Source organism: Bufo bufo, chromosome 5 (genome assembly GCF_905171765.1).
Source record: "Bufo bufo chromosome 5, aBufBuf1.1, whole genome shotgun sequence".
NCBI lineage: Eukaryota > Metazoa > Chordata > Amphibia > Anura > Bufonidae > Bufo > Bufo bufo.
The window spans coordinates 18,565,821-18,584,110 of NC_053393.1; the positions used below are offsets into that span (position 1 = coordinate 18,565,821).

Consider the following 18,290-nt stretch of genomic DNA (forward strand, 5'->3'; position numbering starts at 1 on the left):
ATGGCTGTGAAAATAAAATTTTCATTTTTTCCAATAAAATGTTGCTTTAGCCCCGAATTTTTCATTTTTACAAGGGGTAACAGGAGAAAAGGCACCCCAGAATTTGTTACCCATTTTTCCTGAATACAACCATAACCCATATGTAGTTCTAAACTTTATGGGCAAAGACAGGGCTCAGAAGGGAAGGAGCGCCATTTGGCTTTTGGAGGGCTGTAATGGTTTTCAGGTGCCATGTCGCATTTGAAGAGACCCTGAGGTACCCCTACAGTAGAACCCACCAAAAACGGATGAAGTCAGATGCAGAAGGCACCGCCCACTGTGTAGTGGCCATGCCGGGGTACTGCAGCTCTGTTCCCATTCAGGTGAATAGGAGCTGAGCTGCAGTATGCCAGCAGTGGAGACTACACAGTGGACGGAACTTTCCATCCACTGTACAATTTCCGGTGTGGAAGCTGCCCTATATAGCTGATCATGGGGGTGCCACGTGACAGACCCCCACTGAGTCTCAGAAGACCCCTTTAGTTGCTGACTGGCTGAGAGGGATCATCACTCCACAGAACCATTACTTTGTTTTCAACCCCCCCTTCCTTTTAAACCCCTATTATAACTCTATTGGGGTATCGTGATGATTGGCTTCTTTAAACAGGTCTACCATGGAGACAGCTTCTGCAAGAATAACATATTATCTTTTCCAAAAATGCAATATTAATAAAAATAATCCAATGTGTTGTGATGTGGAAGGCACAGATGTGAATATTGCATGCGAAAATGCTCTGCAGTTGTGACCCCCGGGAAAGAAACAAGTCAGAGCTGTAAACCGGGAGGCAGAGATAATGTAAGAGGAAGAGCCGAAAACCGGGAGGCAGAGATAATGTAAGAGGAAGAGCCGAAAACGGTCAAACACACAAAATAAACCACTGATTTGTCTCTTCACACAATTTATACAGAAAGTGCTGGTGATTTGTGCAAGACATTAAAAGGGTTGTCCATGAAAAAAATTCCTCAGTTTTTAAAACAGCAACTAGATCTGAATACTTTTGTGATTGCATGTAATTAAAAAATTATATAATAAAATGTATCTGTATAGCGCCACCTGCTGTTTGTTCTTTTTTGTTATTTGTCCAGCAAACTGAGAAGGCCGCACATGCTCAGTTTCATCCTTCAACTGCCTCCCGAGCTGTAATAGGGAGAGAGATGCAGCGGAAAGGACACTCCCCTTGAGCTGACAGCTTGATATAAATCTAACAGAGCAATGAACGTGGAGATCTCTGGATCCAGGAGAGGTACGGGGCTGGTTCTAGCTTTGTTAGGATTAGATCGTCTAGATGTACTTTATGATGTCTGATTTTCATTTTTTACATGTAGTCATGAGATAACCACTTTAAGTAAATTGAGTATTATCCTGGCAACCAATCAGATTCCACCTTTCATTTTTAAAGGAGCTCTGAAAAAGGAAAGGTGGAATCTGATTGATTGCCGGAGACAACTAAGCCAGTTTGCCTCTCCACCAGTTTGGATAAATCTGTCCTCTAGAATGGGAAGGCGAGTTCATTACTTGTCTTTTGCCAAGACCTCAGAGATGGTTGGCAAACTCCACAAGTAACACATGAAACCGCACATAATATATTCTTATCTCTTCTACAAAGAAATCTTCAGAAGTAAATTTCATGCGCAGTAAATTCTCATTTTATTGCACAGAATACGATTGAAGCTGTAGACGGGAAAGGTAGAAAACTAGTTAAAGGAGTTTATCATCTCAGGCCTGGATGGCACATCCTCACCTCTGGGACCCTCTCCTACCCCCAGTACGGGACCCCTGAGGTGAACGGTGGCCAGCTGCGCATACGTGGTCACACTCCATTGATTTTTATGGGAATTCCTAAAAAAGTCGAGCATTGGCTCGGCTATTTCCGGCAGTCCTATAGAAATTAATTGAAAAAAACTCTGCGCATGCCTGGCTGCTCTCCTTCACTTTCAGTGAGCGATGTGTCACCAATGTCTGAGGTGAGACAACCCATCTAACAATGTCCCGCTGGGTAACATCGTAAACTGGCAAGGAGAACCATTTTACAGATGAGTGTTTCAAAAATGATAATCTGGACACTGTCATTCTGATGATTGGCATATACACAAGTAGCAGGCTTAGGAATAGGTGACTCTCCCGGTGGGCCCCCGAGCAAGGGTGTGGGTCCTTCACATACCGCAGAGAGAGTGTTTCAAAACTACAGCATATCCTTGCAGTCATTTGTAATGCCCGGAACGCCGGCAGGCACAATCGCTAGCAGGCAGTGCCGCCGGCATCCGGTATCCATGATTTCCAGGCCGCAACTCCATGTACAGGAGTGCGGGGCAAACACCAGCACTTCCTGCTTAATGACATCACATGGATCACGTCATCCCGGGTGTCTCTCATGACCGGCCCTATTTAAACAGGGAAACTGCTTCCACAGTTGCCTGTGTATAAGGTGTTCACCTCATCAGCTGGCATCTTGGATTGCGTTCCCGGGTTCTTTGTTCCGTTTTCTTACTACCCACACTGTGATTGTTCTCCAGGTTTCACCTTGGCTTGGATTCGGATCTACTTTCGTCTGATGTTTTGGACCCTGACTTGACCGCTCGTGTTTTGACTTTGGCTTCGTATTTTACTACTTCTTGTCTTCTGATTTTGCTGTCTACTAGTTCTGACCTGGTCCATCTGACTTTGTGTATTCTGGTTCTGTTTATCTGTGTGTCCCTTGTGTCTGCCTGACATGTTTTCTCCTCGGTGTCTCTCTTTAAACTCCAGCACTCAGTTAAGCAGGGACTGACATCCAGTTGTGGCCCGCTGCTGCGGGCAGTCATGCAAGTAAGTAGGGACAGTGGTGCGGGTGGTTACTAGGCCGACTAGCTAAGCCTTTTAAACATACTTATATAGCAAAACTAGTAAAATAGCTAAGCCAGCCTCACATCTGCAACTAGCTCTTTTAAGACAGGGCAAAACAGATAGAACCAGAGTTTCTAGTTGAGAGACCTTGGGGCAAACTCTAGATGGGTACTATTTCTATTATGGAGACCAGTTGATATACATGATGACTATAGTAGGCTAGGCAATGTTCCTCTGGATTCTCTTTCTCTCTATAATTCACCTAAAACGAATCACAAAAAAAATCAGGTTCAAGCTTTTTGGGAAATTCGGGATGAATTCTCAAACCATTGGAATCGATTTGCTCATCCTTAATATAGATGCATCAGGTGGCTGAGATGACTTCTAGTTACAGACGCAGGTCAGTCAGTATCCTCTTTACCCAGGGACCAGCTTTATCAAAATTGCTGCAGGGACCCCGGTAATAAATCATCTGGACTGTTTTGCTACTGCCTGCAGTATTTGCATATAGTTGTAGAGTGGGCCCCCAGGATGAATTTTACCGATGGGCACTGGGAACCCCAGTCTGAAACTCAGAAAAATGAACTCAGAATGGACACTTTTCTTAAAGCCTCCTGCAGACGACTGTATGTATTTTATTCTCTGCAAAATACCGATACTGGCCATGCAACACTCTCTGCAGATACACAGATAACATCCCTGTGTTGTCTGCATTTTTTTGCGGACCCATAGAAATGAATCCACATGCAATCCGAAAAAAATACAAATATGGTTGAGTGAATGCGGCCTAAAGAAGTTGTTTATGGATTATAAATCACCACCGAGGTCAGTGTGAATTCAACTGTCAGACCCGTGAGGTGCGATCGCCCAGCTGCTGAAAGACAAAAACTAGTTCGGATGTCTTCATTTTGATCAGGGAATATGTTGTAGTGACCGGGGGCGGGGGGGATGTTAACAAGCACTGCCATCAATAATGCAGGTTTCAAAACGTCACAAAATAGTGGGTGTGGCAAGCTATGTTAATTACTTTCACTCCAGATTTATCATTGCGACTTCTTTAAAAAAAATAAAAAAAAAAAAGTGCCCACAAAAAGTCATAGGTCACTCCAGGAAGGCAGTGGCGGAAAAAAAACTGGAGTGGAATTTCTAGACAAAAGTGTTAAGTTTTAAGATGACATTTGATAAATTTGGTGCAAAAGTACAAACCAACTCCTGCAAAACTGACTTTAAAAGGGTTCTCTGGGAATTTGATATTGATGGCCCATCCTCAGGACACCCAGCACCTCCACCGATCATCTATTCGAAGAGACCACCGCACTGACCAGAGTTCTGGTGAGTGCAGCGACCTCCTCTCAGCGTACCAAGCACAGCGCTGTAGATTGTGTAGTGGCCATGTTTGTTATCGCAGCTCAGCCACATTCACTTGAATGGGCCTCAGCCACGTGACCGATAAATGTGACGTCACTGGCCTAGGAAGAGGCCTAAGTGCTCACAGGATGCTGAGGCCTCTTTGAACAGTGAGTCGGACGCCCTCTGATCTGATATTAATGTCCTATCCTGAGGATAGGCCTTCAATATCAAATTCCAGGAGACGCGGATGCGGCAATACCAAATATGTCTATTTATTTATTTTTTCCTATTTTTTTTTAATCACTTAATTGGGGATTTTTTTTTTTTTACATGTGAAACCTTTTTTTTTTTTAACACTGTATTTTTATTTTATTTTTTTATTCTACACTTTGCATACCCCATAAGGTCATACAAGACCTCTGGGGGACATTTACCTTCACTTTTTTTTTTTTATATTGATTTCTCCTGTAACTGGGGCTGACATAGTAGCCTCAGTTACAGGGGAAATACACCCCCCAGAGAGGCTGTACAGTGGTATAGTGCGCTGTACAGCCTCAGTGCAGGGCTGATCGAGGTCTGTGAAAGACCCGACAGCTCCTGCAATCTCCCGACCCGGTGGTCACATGACCACCGGGCCGGGACAGGAAGCGCATGTGTATGCAGCGATCTAGAAGGCAGGGCACCTAGGAACTGTCCCTGCCTTCTCTCTGGGTTGCCCTGCTGTCACTAACAGCGGGCAACCCGCTCTGCAGCTGCATTATTAGCGGGCAGCTGCCATCTCTGAATGGACGTTCCAGAACGTCCATTCAGAGTTAAACATCCACCCATAGGACGTTTATATCCTATGGGCGGATGTGAAGTGGTTAAAGGCTATGGACACCTTTGGGGGCATTTTTTTAATTTTTGAATAACAATGACTCTTCTCAGGTGGCCGTGACTCTTTTCCAGGCCCAGTCTGCATTGATTGTGATATAGGTTCTCGGCAACCACTTACTTTTAACTTTTAAATGACAGACCGCTGAAATCAACTCACTTGTCTCTAATTTATGCTGCCGTTAGTATGGGTAGCATAAAGTTGATGACAGGTTCCCTTTAGGGCTCATGCACACAACCCTATCCCCTCCGAGACATACGGTCCGTGAGCGGGCCATATGTCCCGGAGCGGCATACATTGTGCGCACGGGAGCGCACAGCATCATAGGTTACTATGATGCTGTGCGCATAGGGCCACCCGCGGGGCTATTGCCTGCACTCATATCATATGTAACCTATGATGCTGTGCGCTCCCGTGCGCATGATGTATGCCGCTCACGGACCGTATGCCGCTCACGGACCGTATGTCTCGGAGGGCATACGGTCATAGTATTTATATACTTTATTTACTTTTTATGTACCTTTTAAGCTGTACAGTGTCAAATGCTTTGGAGAAGTCCAGATATACGACATCCATTGATTCGCCGCTGTTAAGTCTAGAACTTACCTCCTCATAGAAACTGATTAAATTAGTTTGACATGACCGATCCCTCATGAAACCATGCTGATATGGCGTTATTTGCCTAATTTCATTGAGGTACTCCAAGAGAGCATCTCTTAGAAAACCTTCAGTTTACCCACGACAGACATTAAACTTACCGGCCTATAGTTTCTGGGCTCTGTTTTTGGACCCTTTTTGAATATTGTGATATCGCCGTTTGCTCCTTTGTCTCGTTCTCACATCGACGCATTGGCACCACATTTTCTATGTGCCAATCCTGTGGAACACTCTCTGTCATTATAGAGTCCTTAAATATCAGAGATAAGGGTCTGGCTATGATATTACTTAATTCTCTTAGGATACGGGGGTGTATGCCATCTGGTCCAGGCTATTTGTCTATTTTAATCTTTTTAAGACGCTGCTGTACTTTTTACTGGGGCACTATTCATGGAAAATTTACATTCTGCATTTCATCTCACAGTTTATTTTCCTCAGTGAATACAGTGGATAAAAAAATATTTAATAGCTTTGCTTTCTCCTCATCGCTCTCTGCAACTCCCCCCTCATTACTCTGTAGAGGGCCGACACCTTCAGATTTATACTTTTTACCATTTATATAATCGAAGAACATTTTAGGGTTAGTTTTACTCTCTTTGGCAATGAATCTCTCGGTCTCTAGTTTGGCTGCTTTTATTTGTATTTTACATATTCTATTTTTTTACTTATAGTTTTTCAGTGCATCCTTGCCTCCCTCCTGTTTTAGTGATTTAAATGCTTTCTTTGTGTCATGTATTGCTTTCTTTACAGTTCAATTTATCCACATAGTTTTTTTTTAATGTTCCTTACCCTTTTATTCCCATAAGGTATGTACCTCTCACAATTAGATTTTAGGATGGTTTTAAAAATATCCAATTTTGTGGCTGTATTTTTATTTTTGTCCCAGTTAGTTAGGCCCATGGCCTTTCTTAGCTGGCTATATTTAGCTTTTTTGAAGTTTGGTATTTTTAGTAATTTTAAAATCAATATGAAAAAATCCCATCCACAGTATTAAGCATAGACCTTCCTAGCCCAGTCAAACACGATCTGATACCTAACTCCCCCTTTAACTGGGATACCCCCTATATTACTTACCTTGGAGTTAAAATAGGGCCCAACCCTTCGTCACTTTTTCAGCTAAACTATACTTCTCTCTTACAATTGATAATAAATCAGATTTCCACACTACAAATCTCCATGCTATCCTGGTTTGGCAGGAAGAATATTGTCATATCACTCATACTCCCTAGATTGACATACCTGCAGCAGGTCTTACCCATCACTGTGCCGAGATCATATTATGCTACATTGAAACAGCGAATCTGGACTTTTATATGGGCAGGAAGGAGGGCACTTCTAGCATATTCCACTCTCAGAAAACCCAAGCCCTATGGTGGGATAGGCCTGCCTGATCCAGAGCTATATGGGAAAGCCATTCTTTTGTCGAGGGTGGTGAACTGGTTTGCTCAACCTCGAGGAAGGTCTTGGGTGCCTATGGAACAGACCTATTTTAGATCTCCCTTTTATGGGTCTCTTAGTGGGGTTGAGTGGCTTTCCATGTGTGGATAGGTCATTCAACCCAATGGTTAAAACCACACTTTTGGCATGGAGGTGGTTTCAGTCATCCCCCTGTGCCATCCCCCTACCTTCACCTTTGATTCAAAAACGTGATATCCTAGCCCATGCACCCTTAGCTTTGCTTGAAAGTCTACCCAACTCCATACGTAACTCTACATTGTCAGTGTTAGATCTATTCATCGAGGAGGGTGAGGTTTTGGGGGGAGAAGATATATCCCAGTTTTTCCCAGACGGTAGGTTTTAGCCCCCTTTAATATCATTCCTGCGCTCCTTTATCTCCAAACATGTGCCTAAACAAGCTTTGATGCGCCCACTGACTTGGTTTGAGGGATTATTAGTGGACCAAAATCCTCCTACTAAACTGATCTCTCAGATTTATAAGGGGTTATGTACCCCTGTGCTCATGCCAAAACCGGCATTCATTGGACTCTGGGAGAGAGACTTGGGAGTTTATTTTACCCCGTCAGAAATATTCACAGCTTTTTTTGACGCCTCACAAGATTTCCAGATGTGTCCGAACACAGGAGAATGGTTATAAAATCCTCGCTAGGTGGTATAAAACTCCCGACGTCACTTGTTTATATAGTGCTAGTGGGTCGGATACCTGCTGGAGATGTCTAAAACGGAAAGGCTCCTTTTTCCGTATTTGGTGGACCTGCCCTCTGATCCAGACTTGGTGGTCTGAGAGTTTTGGCAATTGTAATAAGATTTGTAATATGTCTGTCCCAATTTCGCCTCAATTGACCTTGCTTGGAATCTCACCCACTAACTCTACTCAGGACCCCTGACCACTTTTCAAGTCCCTCCTCGGTGCAGCCCACCTTTTGATTCTGCGTTTTTTGGCTTTCCACTGATCTCCCATCTATATCCCAATGGATGGGAAAGGTTGATCAAATATACAGATTCTAAGAGCTTCTCTGCCCTCTGTGGGCACATCCACTAGGTCAGTCACCATTCTTCTGCTGTCTCTTTGGTGGTCTGTGCCTGTCATGGAAGGACACGGCCACCACAGTGCTTCCCTCAGCTCCTTGCCAGGCCTGTTCTGGTTTTCCTAGGGCATGTTCTATTCTTGGCCTCTTAAAGGGACAGCGCACACAACTCCTGTTGCTTCCAGCTTATGACAGCCATCCCATGGGCACATAAGACATCCTCCTCTAGGGGCAGAGTTTGAGCAGTAGTTTTAGTTAGCTAGTTTCTTGCAAGGGTGTGCCATTGTCCTCTTTGCTTTCCCATGTACCGGTCTCTGACAGTTACTGAAGATGACCCTTTGCTGACTGACCTGTTCTCTGCCTGTTTCTGGTTTTGACCTTCTTCCCACACTGACCCCTGGACTGTTTACCAGATTGCATGAACTTCTCCTGCTCTGACCTCATCTTGTTTCCTGACTACAGTTTTGCCTGAACATTCTGTGCTCATCATTGGTGTCTCTTATCCCCGTGGGTCATCAGCGCCTGGACAGAGACTACTGAAAGAGGTGGAGGCCTGGTGGTTCCCCTGCAGTGGAGTCCAGATACCTGTATAGGGTGGGTTGAAGACTAGAGGAGCCACTTTTGTGAGGGGGAAGGCAGACTCTACATTACTGGCTGTGAAACCATGCACAAGGCCACACATACCCAATGGACCTCTGCAGGGGTAATGTAGGCTATGTAGCTATAAGATTTTGGAAATAATTTCCATATTTTCTATTAGGGAATCTCCACTGGAGAATATTACAAATCTGCAAGTTAAAACATCTGATTTCTACGCCATTATTTCATGATCGGTAGGGATCCAACCTTACAAAGTACTCTGCACAGACCTGAATCAGTGCTATCGGCCTTTTATTCTCAGGATAGGTGGAGGACTCGGAGTTCTGGCGGCCATGGTCATAAACTGATGACAAATCATAGTGATATGGCGCCATTTTGTAAGATGGGAAAATCTCTTTAGTAAATCTTCACACACTTCTGCAAAAGCTTGACTGTCTTCAGCTGTCCTATAGACAATGAATGGAGCTGTACTGAGCATGCTCGGAGCTGTCTCCTCTCATGACATGTCTATTATAGTAAATACTTTCATTCCCCAAGTAATAACAATTCTGAAGCATCTATTCTTATGACTCCATGTTGTGCCGTTCCTCTATTATTCCTCTAGTATTTGTACAATTAGACAGCACTCCAATTGGTTGGTGAGATAATTAGTGAATTTTATTCAGCCGGACATGATGGTGCACAACAATACAATATGGCAACGTCAGTGTTGGCGCTCCCCGCTCGTGGTCACAACCAGATCTGATGAAGGGCTATAATTTAGCTCGAAACGTTGCCATATTGTATTGTTGTGCACCATCATGTCCGGCTGAATAAAATTCACTAATTATCTCACCAACCATTTGCAGTGCTGTCTAATTGTACAAATACTACAAGTGTTGATCCTGAGGTGGAGCCAGGAACAGAACCAGACGAGCACCCACAAAAAGCCAGGCTACTGTGGAGTGCTGTGAAGATATAAGATTATACCTCTATTATTCCTATGCTATCTGTCAGCAGTCTGCAATAAAGGTGTTACCAGATGGGGGGTGTCCCTGCACAGTCTGAGGGGGGCACAGCATAGTATCATAAGAAAAGATGCTCCAGAATTATTACATGGGGGATGCAAGTAGTTACTAAAACAGACAAGTCAGGAGCGGGGACAGGTGCTCTTTAAAGATGACCGCCATTTAGCATATGGACTGGGGATTAGTGTAAAAACAATCGTCGCTGCTATTGTGTATTGTGTTCTTTCAGCTTTTCCAAAGTTGGGAAGTCTGTGTAATGTAGTGGTGCTGAGCGGGTGTGAATGTAGATAGAGAGATAGATAGATAGATAGATAGATAGATAGATAGATAGATAGATAGATAGATATGAGATACATAGATATGAGATAGATGATAGATATGAGATACATATATATGAGATAGAGAGATAGATAGAGAGATAGATAGATAGATAGATAGATAGATAGATAGATATGAGATACATACAGTACAGACCAAAAGTTTGGACACACCTTCTCATTCAAAGAGTTTTCTTTATTTTCATGACTATGAAGGCATCAAAACTATGAATTAACACATGTGGAATTATATACATAACAAACAAGTGTGAAACAACTGAAAATATGTCATATTCTAGGTTCTTCAAAGTAGCCACCTTTTGCTTTGATTACTGCTTTGCACACTCTTGGCATTCTCTTGATGAGTTTCAAGAGGTAGTCCCCTGAAATGGTTTTCACTTCACAGGTGTGCCCTGTCAGGTTTAATAAGTGGGATTTCTTGCCTTATAAATGGGGTTGGGACCATCAGTGGCATTGAGGAGAAGTCAGGTGGATACACAGCTGATAGTCCTACTGAGAAGACTGTTAGAATTTGTAATGTGCAAGAAAAAAGCGAGTGGCCATCATTACTTTAAGAAATGAAGGTCAGTCAGTCAGCCGAAAAATTGGTTCCTCAAAGTAGCCACCTTTTGCTTTGTTTACTGCTTTGCACACTCTTGGCATTCTCTTGATGAGCTTTAAGAGGTAGTCCCCTGAAATGGTCTTCCAACAGTCTTGAAGGAGTTCCCAGAGATGCTTAGCACTTGTTGGCCCTTTTGCCTTCACTCTGCGGTCCAGCTCACCCCAAACCATCTTGATTGGGTTCAGGTCCGGTGACTGTGGAGGCCAGGTCATCTGGCGCAGCACCCCATCACTCTCCTTCATGGTCAAATAGCCCTTACTTTCCAAGTTTTCCCAATTTTTCGGCTGACTGACTGACCTTCATTTCTTAAAGTAATGATGGCCACTCGCTTTTTTCTTGCACATTACAAATTCTAACAGTCTTCTCAGTAGGACTATCAGCTGTGTATCCACCTGACTTCTCCTCAATGCCACTGATGGTCCCAACCCCATTTATAAGGCAAGAAATCCCACTTATTAAACCTGACAGGGCACACCTGTGAAGTGAAAACCATTTCAGGGGACTACCTCTTGAAACTCATCAAGAGAATGCCAAGAGTGTGCAAAGCAGTAATCAAAGCAAAAGGTGGCTACTTTGAAGAACCTAGAATATGACATATTTTCAGTTGTTTCACACTTGTTTGTTATGTATATAATTCCACATGTGTTAATTCATAGTTTTGATGCCTTCATAGTCATGAAAATAAAGAAAACTCTTTGAATGAGAAGGTGTGTCCAAACTTTTGGTCTGTACTGTAGATATGAGATAGATGATAGATAGATATGAGATACATAGATTTAAGATAGATGATAGATAAGAGAGATAGATAGATAGATATGAGATAGAGAGATAGATAGAGAGTCTGCCCAGGCAGAGCAGACTGTACCATCAGTGCGACCAGGAGGCTGTGGAGGATGAGGCTCATTTCCTGCTGCGGTGCCCCAAATACTCAGCAGTGAGGGAGATTCACCTCAGGAGACTGTCTGATCTCTGCCCAGACTTCATCTCCATGGAGGAGGAGGAGAGACTCTCCATACTGCTGGGGGAAGAGGAGAACACATCGGCCACAGCCACACAATATAATACTGCCTGCCATAGACTGAGAGGAGCCTGATATACCATGGACTCCTCTCCACCCTGTATATGTCCCCACCCCCCAACCCTACCCAATTATTTCCCACTTGCTTTGGCAATGCTAAAATGTATTTAGTCCTGCCAATAAAGCTGATTTGATTGATAGATAGATAGATAGATAGATAGATAGATAATAGATAGATATGAGAGATACGGTAGATAGATAGATATGAGATAGATAGATAGATGATAGATAGATAGATAATAGATAGATATGAGAGATACGGTAGATAGATAGATAGAGAGATAGATAGATAATAGATAGATATGAGATAGATAATAGATAGATAGGAGATAGATAGATAGATAGATAATACAAAAAGCAACAGCACAACAGATGTGAAGAAATAGGTGCCATCCCTCATGGACTGTAGGCGAAAAAGTCCATAGACAATCTCCAAAAGGCAAATGATGAGGCAGCTCTCCAACGTGAATAAAGGGTGTCAGACCCGTTTATTACCCATTTATTGTAGCTACAGGGGTAATAAATGGGTCTGACACCCTTTATTCACGTTGGAGTGCTGCCTCATCATTTGCCCTTTGTAGATAGATAGATAGATAGATAGATAGATAGATAGATAGATAGATAATAGATAATAGATAGATAGATATGAGATAGATATTCACAAAAGTAAGACCCTAACCCCTTGGGCTCTCTGGCTCATCCTGAGGATGGTGCTCGCAGGTTCCTCTACTACAAAGTCTGATGATTAATGATGTTGTTGCCCCTATAAATACCGGAGACCACCCAGTGCACTCTGTAGGTCAGTAGAACACAGCGCCTGTCTAGTTAGTCTTTGCTGCAGGGAGATGAGTAATAATACATCAGCGTGTAATGCTCTGCAGGGTCAGTAGATGCAATCTTCTGCATCATGACAGAGCAATGTGTAGATGCTGGTGTGAGAGTTGGGGGATGGTGCACAGCACGGATGGCAGTATGCACATGGGGGTCATTTACTATCCAGAAATACTCCTATATTAGCTCAGATTGCAGTCTGACACTTTTCCCTGCTCACGCCTAAAACAATGGGTGTGACGGGGAAGGGGACGGGCCGCTAGGCTCCTCTCATTCATCCTGTTTTCGGCTGAGGCCAGCAGCGCCTCTTCAGCACTTTGGCGGATCCACCGCCAGCTTTAGGGGTTACTAAGCCCGTCGTCTTAATAAATGACCCCCATGGTTTGGAGAGCGGTGGGCTGAGGGCGGACGCTGTAAGGTGACGCTGTGCGGAGCGATGGATGAGTCCCTGCCGCTCGGTTCAGCACCTGCTCCCATGTTTCCCCCCCAGACTGTGAGAGCTCCTTCCTCTACACCTGATCTGACTGCGCTTTTTTTCAGTGGAGTCGGATAATCTGCACATGTCAGTGTGTTACAGTAATTACTCTGTTTTCTTACAAATATGTAAATATTTATATTTGGAAATGTAATTATTTAATATCTATTATTTAAAGGGATTCTGGCACCACCATTTCCCATTATAAACCGCTCCCGGCGCCCTGTAGAACACATTTACTGTATCCAGTCACATATTGTTGTTGATCTATCGATCTTTGTTTCCTCCCGAAAAAGATCTTTATTCCAATATGCAAATTAGCTGAAAGGAACCCAATCAACAGCACCCTTGGGCCTCGGAACCCAGCCGCTCCCATTAGAATCGAGGTCTGCTCCTCCCTCCACTCCTGAAGTAAAGAGAATCTTGCGCAGGCGCGCCACACCCATCTGTTTGCGTCTGCGCCGTCTGTTCCCTTCTGTGGCACAGATGGGTGATATGCGCCTGCGCAACATTTCAAGCACCGGGTTCCTGATGTCAGGAGTGTTGGAGGTGTAGAGAAGATGAAGATGGGGGGAGCAGACCTCGATTCAAGTGGGAGCAGCTGGGCTAGATCAAAAAAATGGTCGATCTGGGATACCTTAAAGGGGTTTTCTCATCTCAGACAATGGTGGCATGTCGCTAGGATATGCCCCCATTTTCTGATAGGTGCGGGACTACACCTATCTCCAAAATGAAGCCTAACACGAGGCCGGCAAAGTGGTAGGTCCGGCCACCAGCAAGCCTATTGGCCTGTCGAAGATAGCCGAGTGGTGCGCCTGGCTATTTTCGAAATCCCCATAAAAATGAATGGGAGCGCGCCGTGCTTGGGTGGCCACGGCTCTCATTAATTTCTATGGGGCCGATGGAAATAGCCGAGCCAATGCTCGGCTATTTTCGACGGCCCCATAGAAATGAATGGAGGGCGGCTGTGCATGCGCAATGTGCCCTCTAGGACTTTGCTGGCTCAGTTTCCAAGATAGACTCCAGACTCCCTTTAAAACAAAAAATAAATAAAATTGGTAAAAGGTTGTCTTTACGCTGATGGGACCTGATCGGTGGTGGTCCCAGCCCTCGGCAATTGATACCGATCTAACAACAAATTATTTATAGTAGTAGTAAATTCATAAAAAACAGAAGCAGACAATATCACGGTATAGTAAGAAGCATCTCTCACCTCCACAGGAGTAGTTGTTTCACTTTTTAAGATGATTAAGTTTTGAAAGCTTTGTCCACTCATTCTCTTCATATTCCTGTCCGCCATAAACGCCTGCGGGCCTGTCCCTACGGGAATCCCAGTGTTATAAAACATGAATGTGTCACTTCCAGATCCTGCCGTCATACAGGCCTTGTAGCAGTAGGTCTTGGTGAGGGATCCGTTCCCTCTAACTTCTATAAAGTGAGGTTGCACTTGTAATCCCGGCGGCAGCCTGGTCTCAATGTTATTGTTTGCTTGTTTGTCCGCCTCTGTAGGGTTGGGACTGGGAACGACGCAACAACACGCACAACAGGGAGCAGCGTTGCCGTTACACTTGCAGCATTTTAGAATAAGAATGATGATCAGAGTTAAAAGAAACACAAAGGAGATAGCGCACAGTGCAATAATCAAATAAATTGTCATTTCAGAATAGCTTGTCTTGTTTCCCTCATGCCGTTGTGAGTTGGGCATGATTTTTGAAATCCTATCGACTATTGCAATGCTTATCGTGGTAGATGAAGAAAGAGGCGGCTCCCCGTCGTCTTTTACTATGACAGTCACGTTGTAGCTGTTAACGCTGTCATCTGCTACTTTCCTGGTAGTCCTTATTTCTCCTGTATGTAGAGACACCTTAAAAAGTTTTGGATCGGTGGCTTTGCCCATATTATAAAACAGCCAAGCATTTTGACCCGAATCGGCATCGACTGCGATGACTTTTGTGACAAGATAGTCAACCCCTGCCGCCCGTGGAATCATCTCAATCGATCTTTTACTGTTGGTAGGAGCTGGATACAGAATTGTTGGGGCGTGATCGTTTTGGTCTAAGATGAAGATATATACGATGGCGGTGCTGCTGAGCGGAGGGTTCCCGGCGTCTTGTGCCTGAACGATCAAGCGAAACTCTCGAAACTTTTCATAGTCTAAAGACTGAGCAGCATATATGGTGCCGTTGTCCGATTTAATGGAAACATAGGAGGACACGGGAACGCCTTCGACGTCTCCTTGGAGAAGTAAGTAAGATACAAATGCATTCTCATTGGCATCTGGATCTATGGCTTTTACGGAGAAAAGTGAGACACCCGGAGGATTGTTCTCCAGAACATACACGGAGTAGGAGGACTCCTCGAATACTGGAGGGTTGTCGTTCACGTCTGAGATTTGCACATAAAGTGTTTTCTGAGAAGACAGAGGTGGGACCCCAGAGTCCGTAGCCGTTATTGTAATATTATAAGAAGAGCACTTTTCACGGTCTAGTTTGCCGTCGGTTAAGAGTTTGTAGGTGTCCTTGAAGGAGTTCAGCTTAAATGGAAGATTTGGCGGTATGGTGAGACTAACCTTTCTATTTATCCCTGAATCCTTGTCTGTTACACTCATCAAAGCCACAACGGTGTCTACTTGCGAGTTCTCGGCAACTGGAGAATAATTTGAAGTCACCATTATCTCCGGAGCGTTATCGTTAGCATCGATCACCTCAACCAACACTTTGCAATGCCCCGTCATCGGAACCGGGCCTTTATCAATGGCTTGGATATAGATCTCATAGGATGACGATTTCTCATAGTCTAAAACACCGTTCACCTTTATTTCTCCAGTTCTCGGTTCGATACTAAATAACTGTCTTACTTTCTGGGGCGTGTAACTGCTGAAGGAATACGTCACCTCCCCATTTGACCCTTCGTCTGGATCTGTTGCATTTAACTTCACAACTAAGGTACCAGTTGGCGAGTTCTCCAGCAGACTGGCCTTGTAGGTAGACTTATCAAAAAACGGGGTGTTGTCATTTGTGTCCATCACCCTTATAGAAATTTGGGCCGTGCCTGATTTTGCAGGGCTCCCCCCATCTATGGCTGTGAGAAGCAGCTGATGGAGAGCGTTCTGCTCCCTGTCTAAGGACTTCTTCAGCACTATCTCAATCAGCTTGCTATTGCCATTGAAAGTCTTTAAGTCAAGCGCAAAGTAATCGTTGTCACTTAACTTGTAGGTCTGTATGGAATTGGTGCCTATGTCGGGGTCTTGTGCGCTCTCGATGGGGAACCTGGCCCCAGGGACGGCTGACTCACTAATCTCTAGATAGTAGTCGTTTCTAGGAAATTTAGGAGCATGATCATTGATGTCTAGTATTTCCACCTCGATATTGTGCACCTCCACTGGGTTTTCTATGACCACCCCCAGGTTGATCACACAGGGGGTGCTGGGCCCACACAAGGTTTCACGATCTATGGTTCTATTAAGAAACAATACCCCATTCCCCAGGTTCACATCAAAATACTGCTTGCTGTTACCGGAGGTGATCCGAAAGCCCCTGGTGGGTAACTGCTTGAGGTCCAGGCCCAGGTCACTAACCACATTACCTACAAACGCCCCATGATTTAACTCTTCCCTCACCGAGTATTTAAGCTGCCCTGTGACCAAGCTCGGTATCACCAACATAAGGAACACTATACATCCCTGGGTACAAGCCATTTTAACGAACAGTGCTCATCTGACCCCTCCCCAACCAGCCTAGCCCTCACATCCTTTTCTCGATATGCCCTCAGGTTACCATGTGTGGCCAGCGATCAGCGCTGGGTGGGATCCGGCTGTCGTTGAAGGCGGCTGTTTTCCCAGTAAATCCATGGCTTTGTTCAGGTGGATGCTGTGTAAGAGGAGGGTGAAGTAGGGCCTGTTCAGAGATAGCAGGCTTTCAGCACAGCTTGCTTCTTTGGCTGTGGGTGCTCCAGTCGCCCTTGTGTCGGGGGCGGAGCGGCAGGATAAGCCTGGTGGACAGCGCCGGTCAGAGGACATCAGCATCAATGGGGTGGACAGCGCCGGTCAGAGGACAGCAGGAAACATACCAGGCAGCGCTAGCTATGCATCCAGCAGCCGTCAGCTCTTAGATCTGCAGCCATGCATCCAGCGCAGCAGATGGGCTTGGCAGCATTAGAGATATTCCCAGCATTGCTCATAAACAGCTCCAATAACAAAGAAATGCTGTGCGTGCTCCGGACCCAGCCCCTCCGTGCTGGCACACTCTCCTCTTCCTTTCATATGCAGATCTTCAAAGTGACAGTGCATAAACCAACATGTCAGCAGCAATCCAGAGGCAGCCTAAAGCTCAGCATCTTCCCACCGTCTCCATCAGCCTGCAGCCACACACATCCCAACACCTTCACTGATTCTTGCATCATCCTAAAGATGCCAGCAGCACCCAAAGAAAGAACGTGCCACGCTGCTGGCTAGATAAGATGTGAGCCGAGAGAGGAGGCAGCTTCATGGTTAATGCTTTTCAGGAAAATGACCTGCTGCTACGTAATACAATCCTATTAGGAAGGAAATAAAGCCTTTTGTATCATTAGGCAGCAGAGTATAGGGATATTTGTTATAACGTTATAATAAAACAACACTTAGATTTCTGTGAGATATTGCACAGACCTCCGTATACATACATGTAGAGAATATCTTTATGTGGAGGTATGTAAGATAGGAAACCCACAGCACAGTACCTGCAGCTTTTCCAAATCTTTGTCTGCAACTTGCAACTTAAATATATGTGTGTGTGTATAAATATATATATACAGTACAGACCAAAAGTTTGGACACACCTTCTCATTCAAAGAGTTTTCTTTATTTTCCTGACTATGAAAATTGTAGATTCACACTGAAGGCATCAAAACTATGAATTAACACATGTGGAATTATATACATAACAAACAAGTGTGAAACAACAGAAAATATGTCATATTCTAGGTTCTTCAAAGTAGCCACCTTTTGCTTTGATTACTGCTTTGCACACTCTTGGCATTCTCTTGATGAGCTTCAAGAGGTAGTCCCCTGAAATGGTCTTCACTTCACAGGTGTGCCCTGTCAGGTTTAATAAGTGGGATTTCTTGCCTTATAAATGGGGTTGGGACCATCAG

General features: G+C 44.4%; 1 protein-coding gene across 3 annotated transcripts in view; it reads right to left on the reverse strand.

The window, feature by feature from the left end:
- Positions 1-16,857, reverse strand: part of PCDHAC2 (protocadherin alpha subfamily C, 2) — an 83,231-nt gene extending 66,374 nt beyond the window's left edge. For all 3 annotated transcript variants that reach the window (XM_040434348.1, XM_040434349.1, XM_040434350.1), the window contains exon 1: positions 14,374-16,857. In XM_040434348.1, the coding sequence (XP_040290282.1) occupies positions 14,374-16,857 (2,484 nt within the window). The remainder of the gene's footprint in view (positions 1-14,373) is intronic.
- Between the last annotated feature and the right edge of the window lie 1,433 nt (positions 16,858-18,290).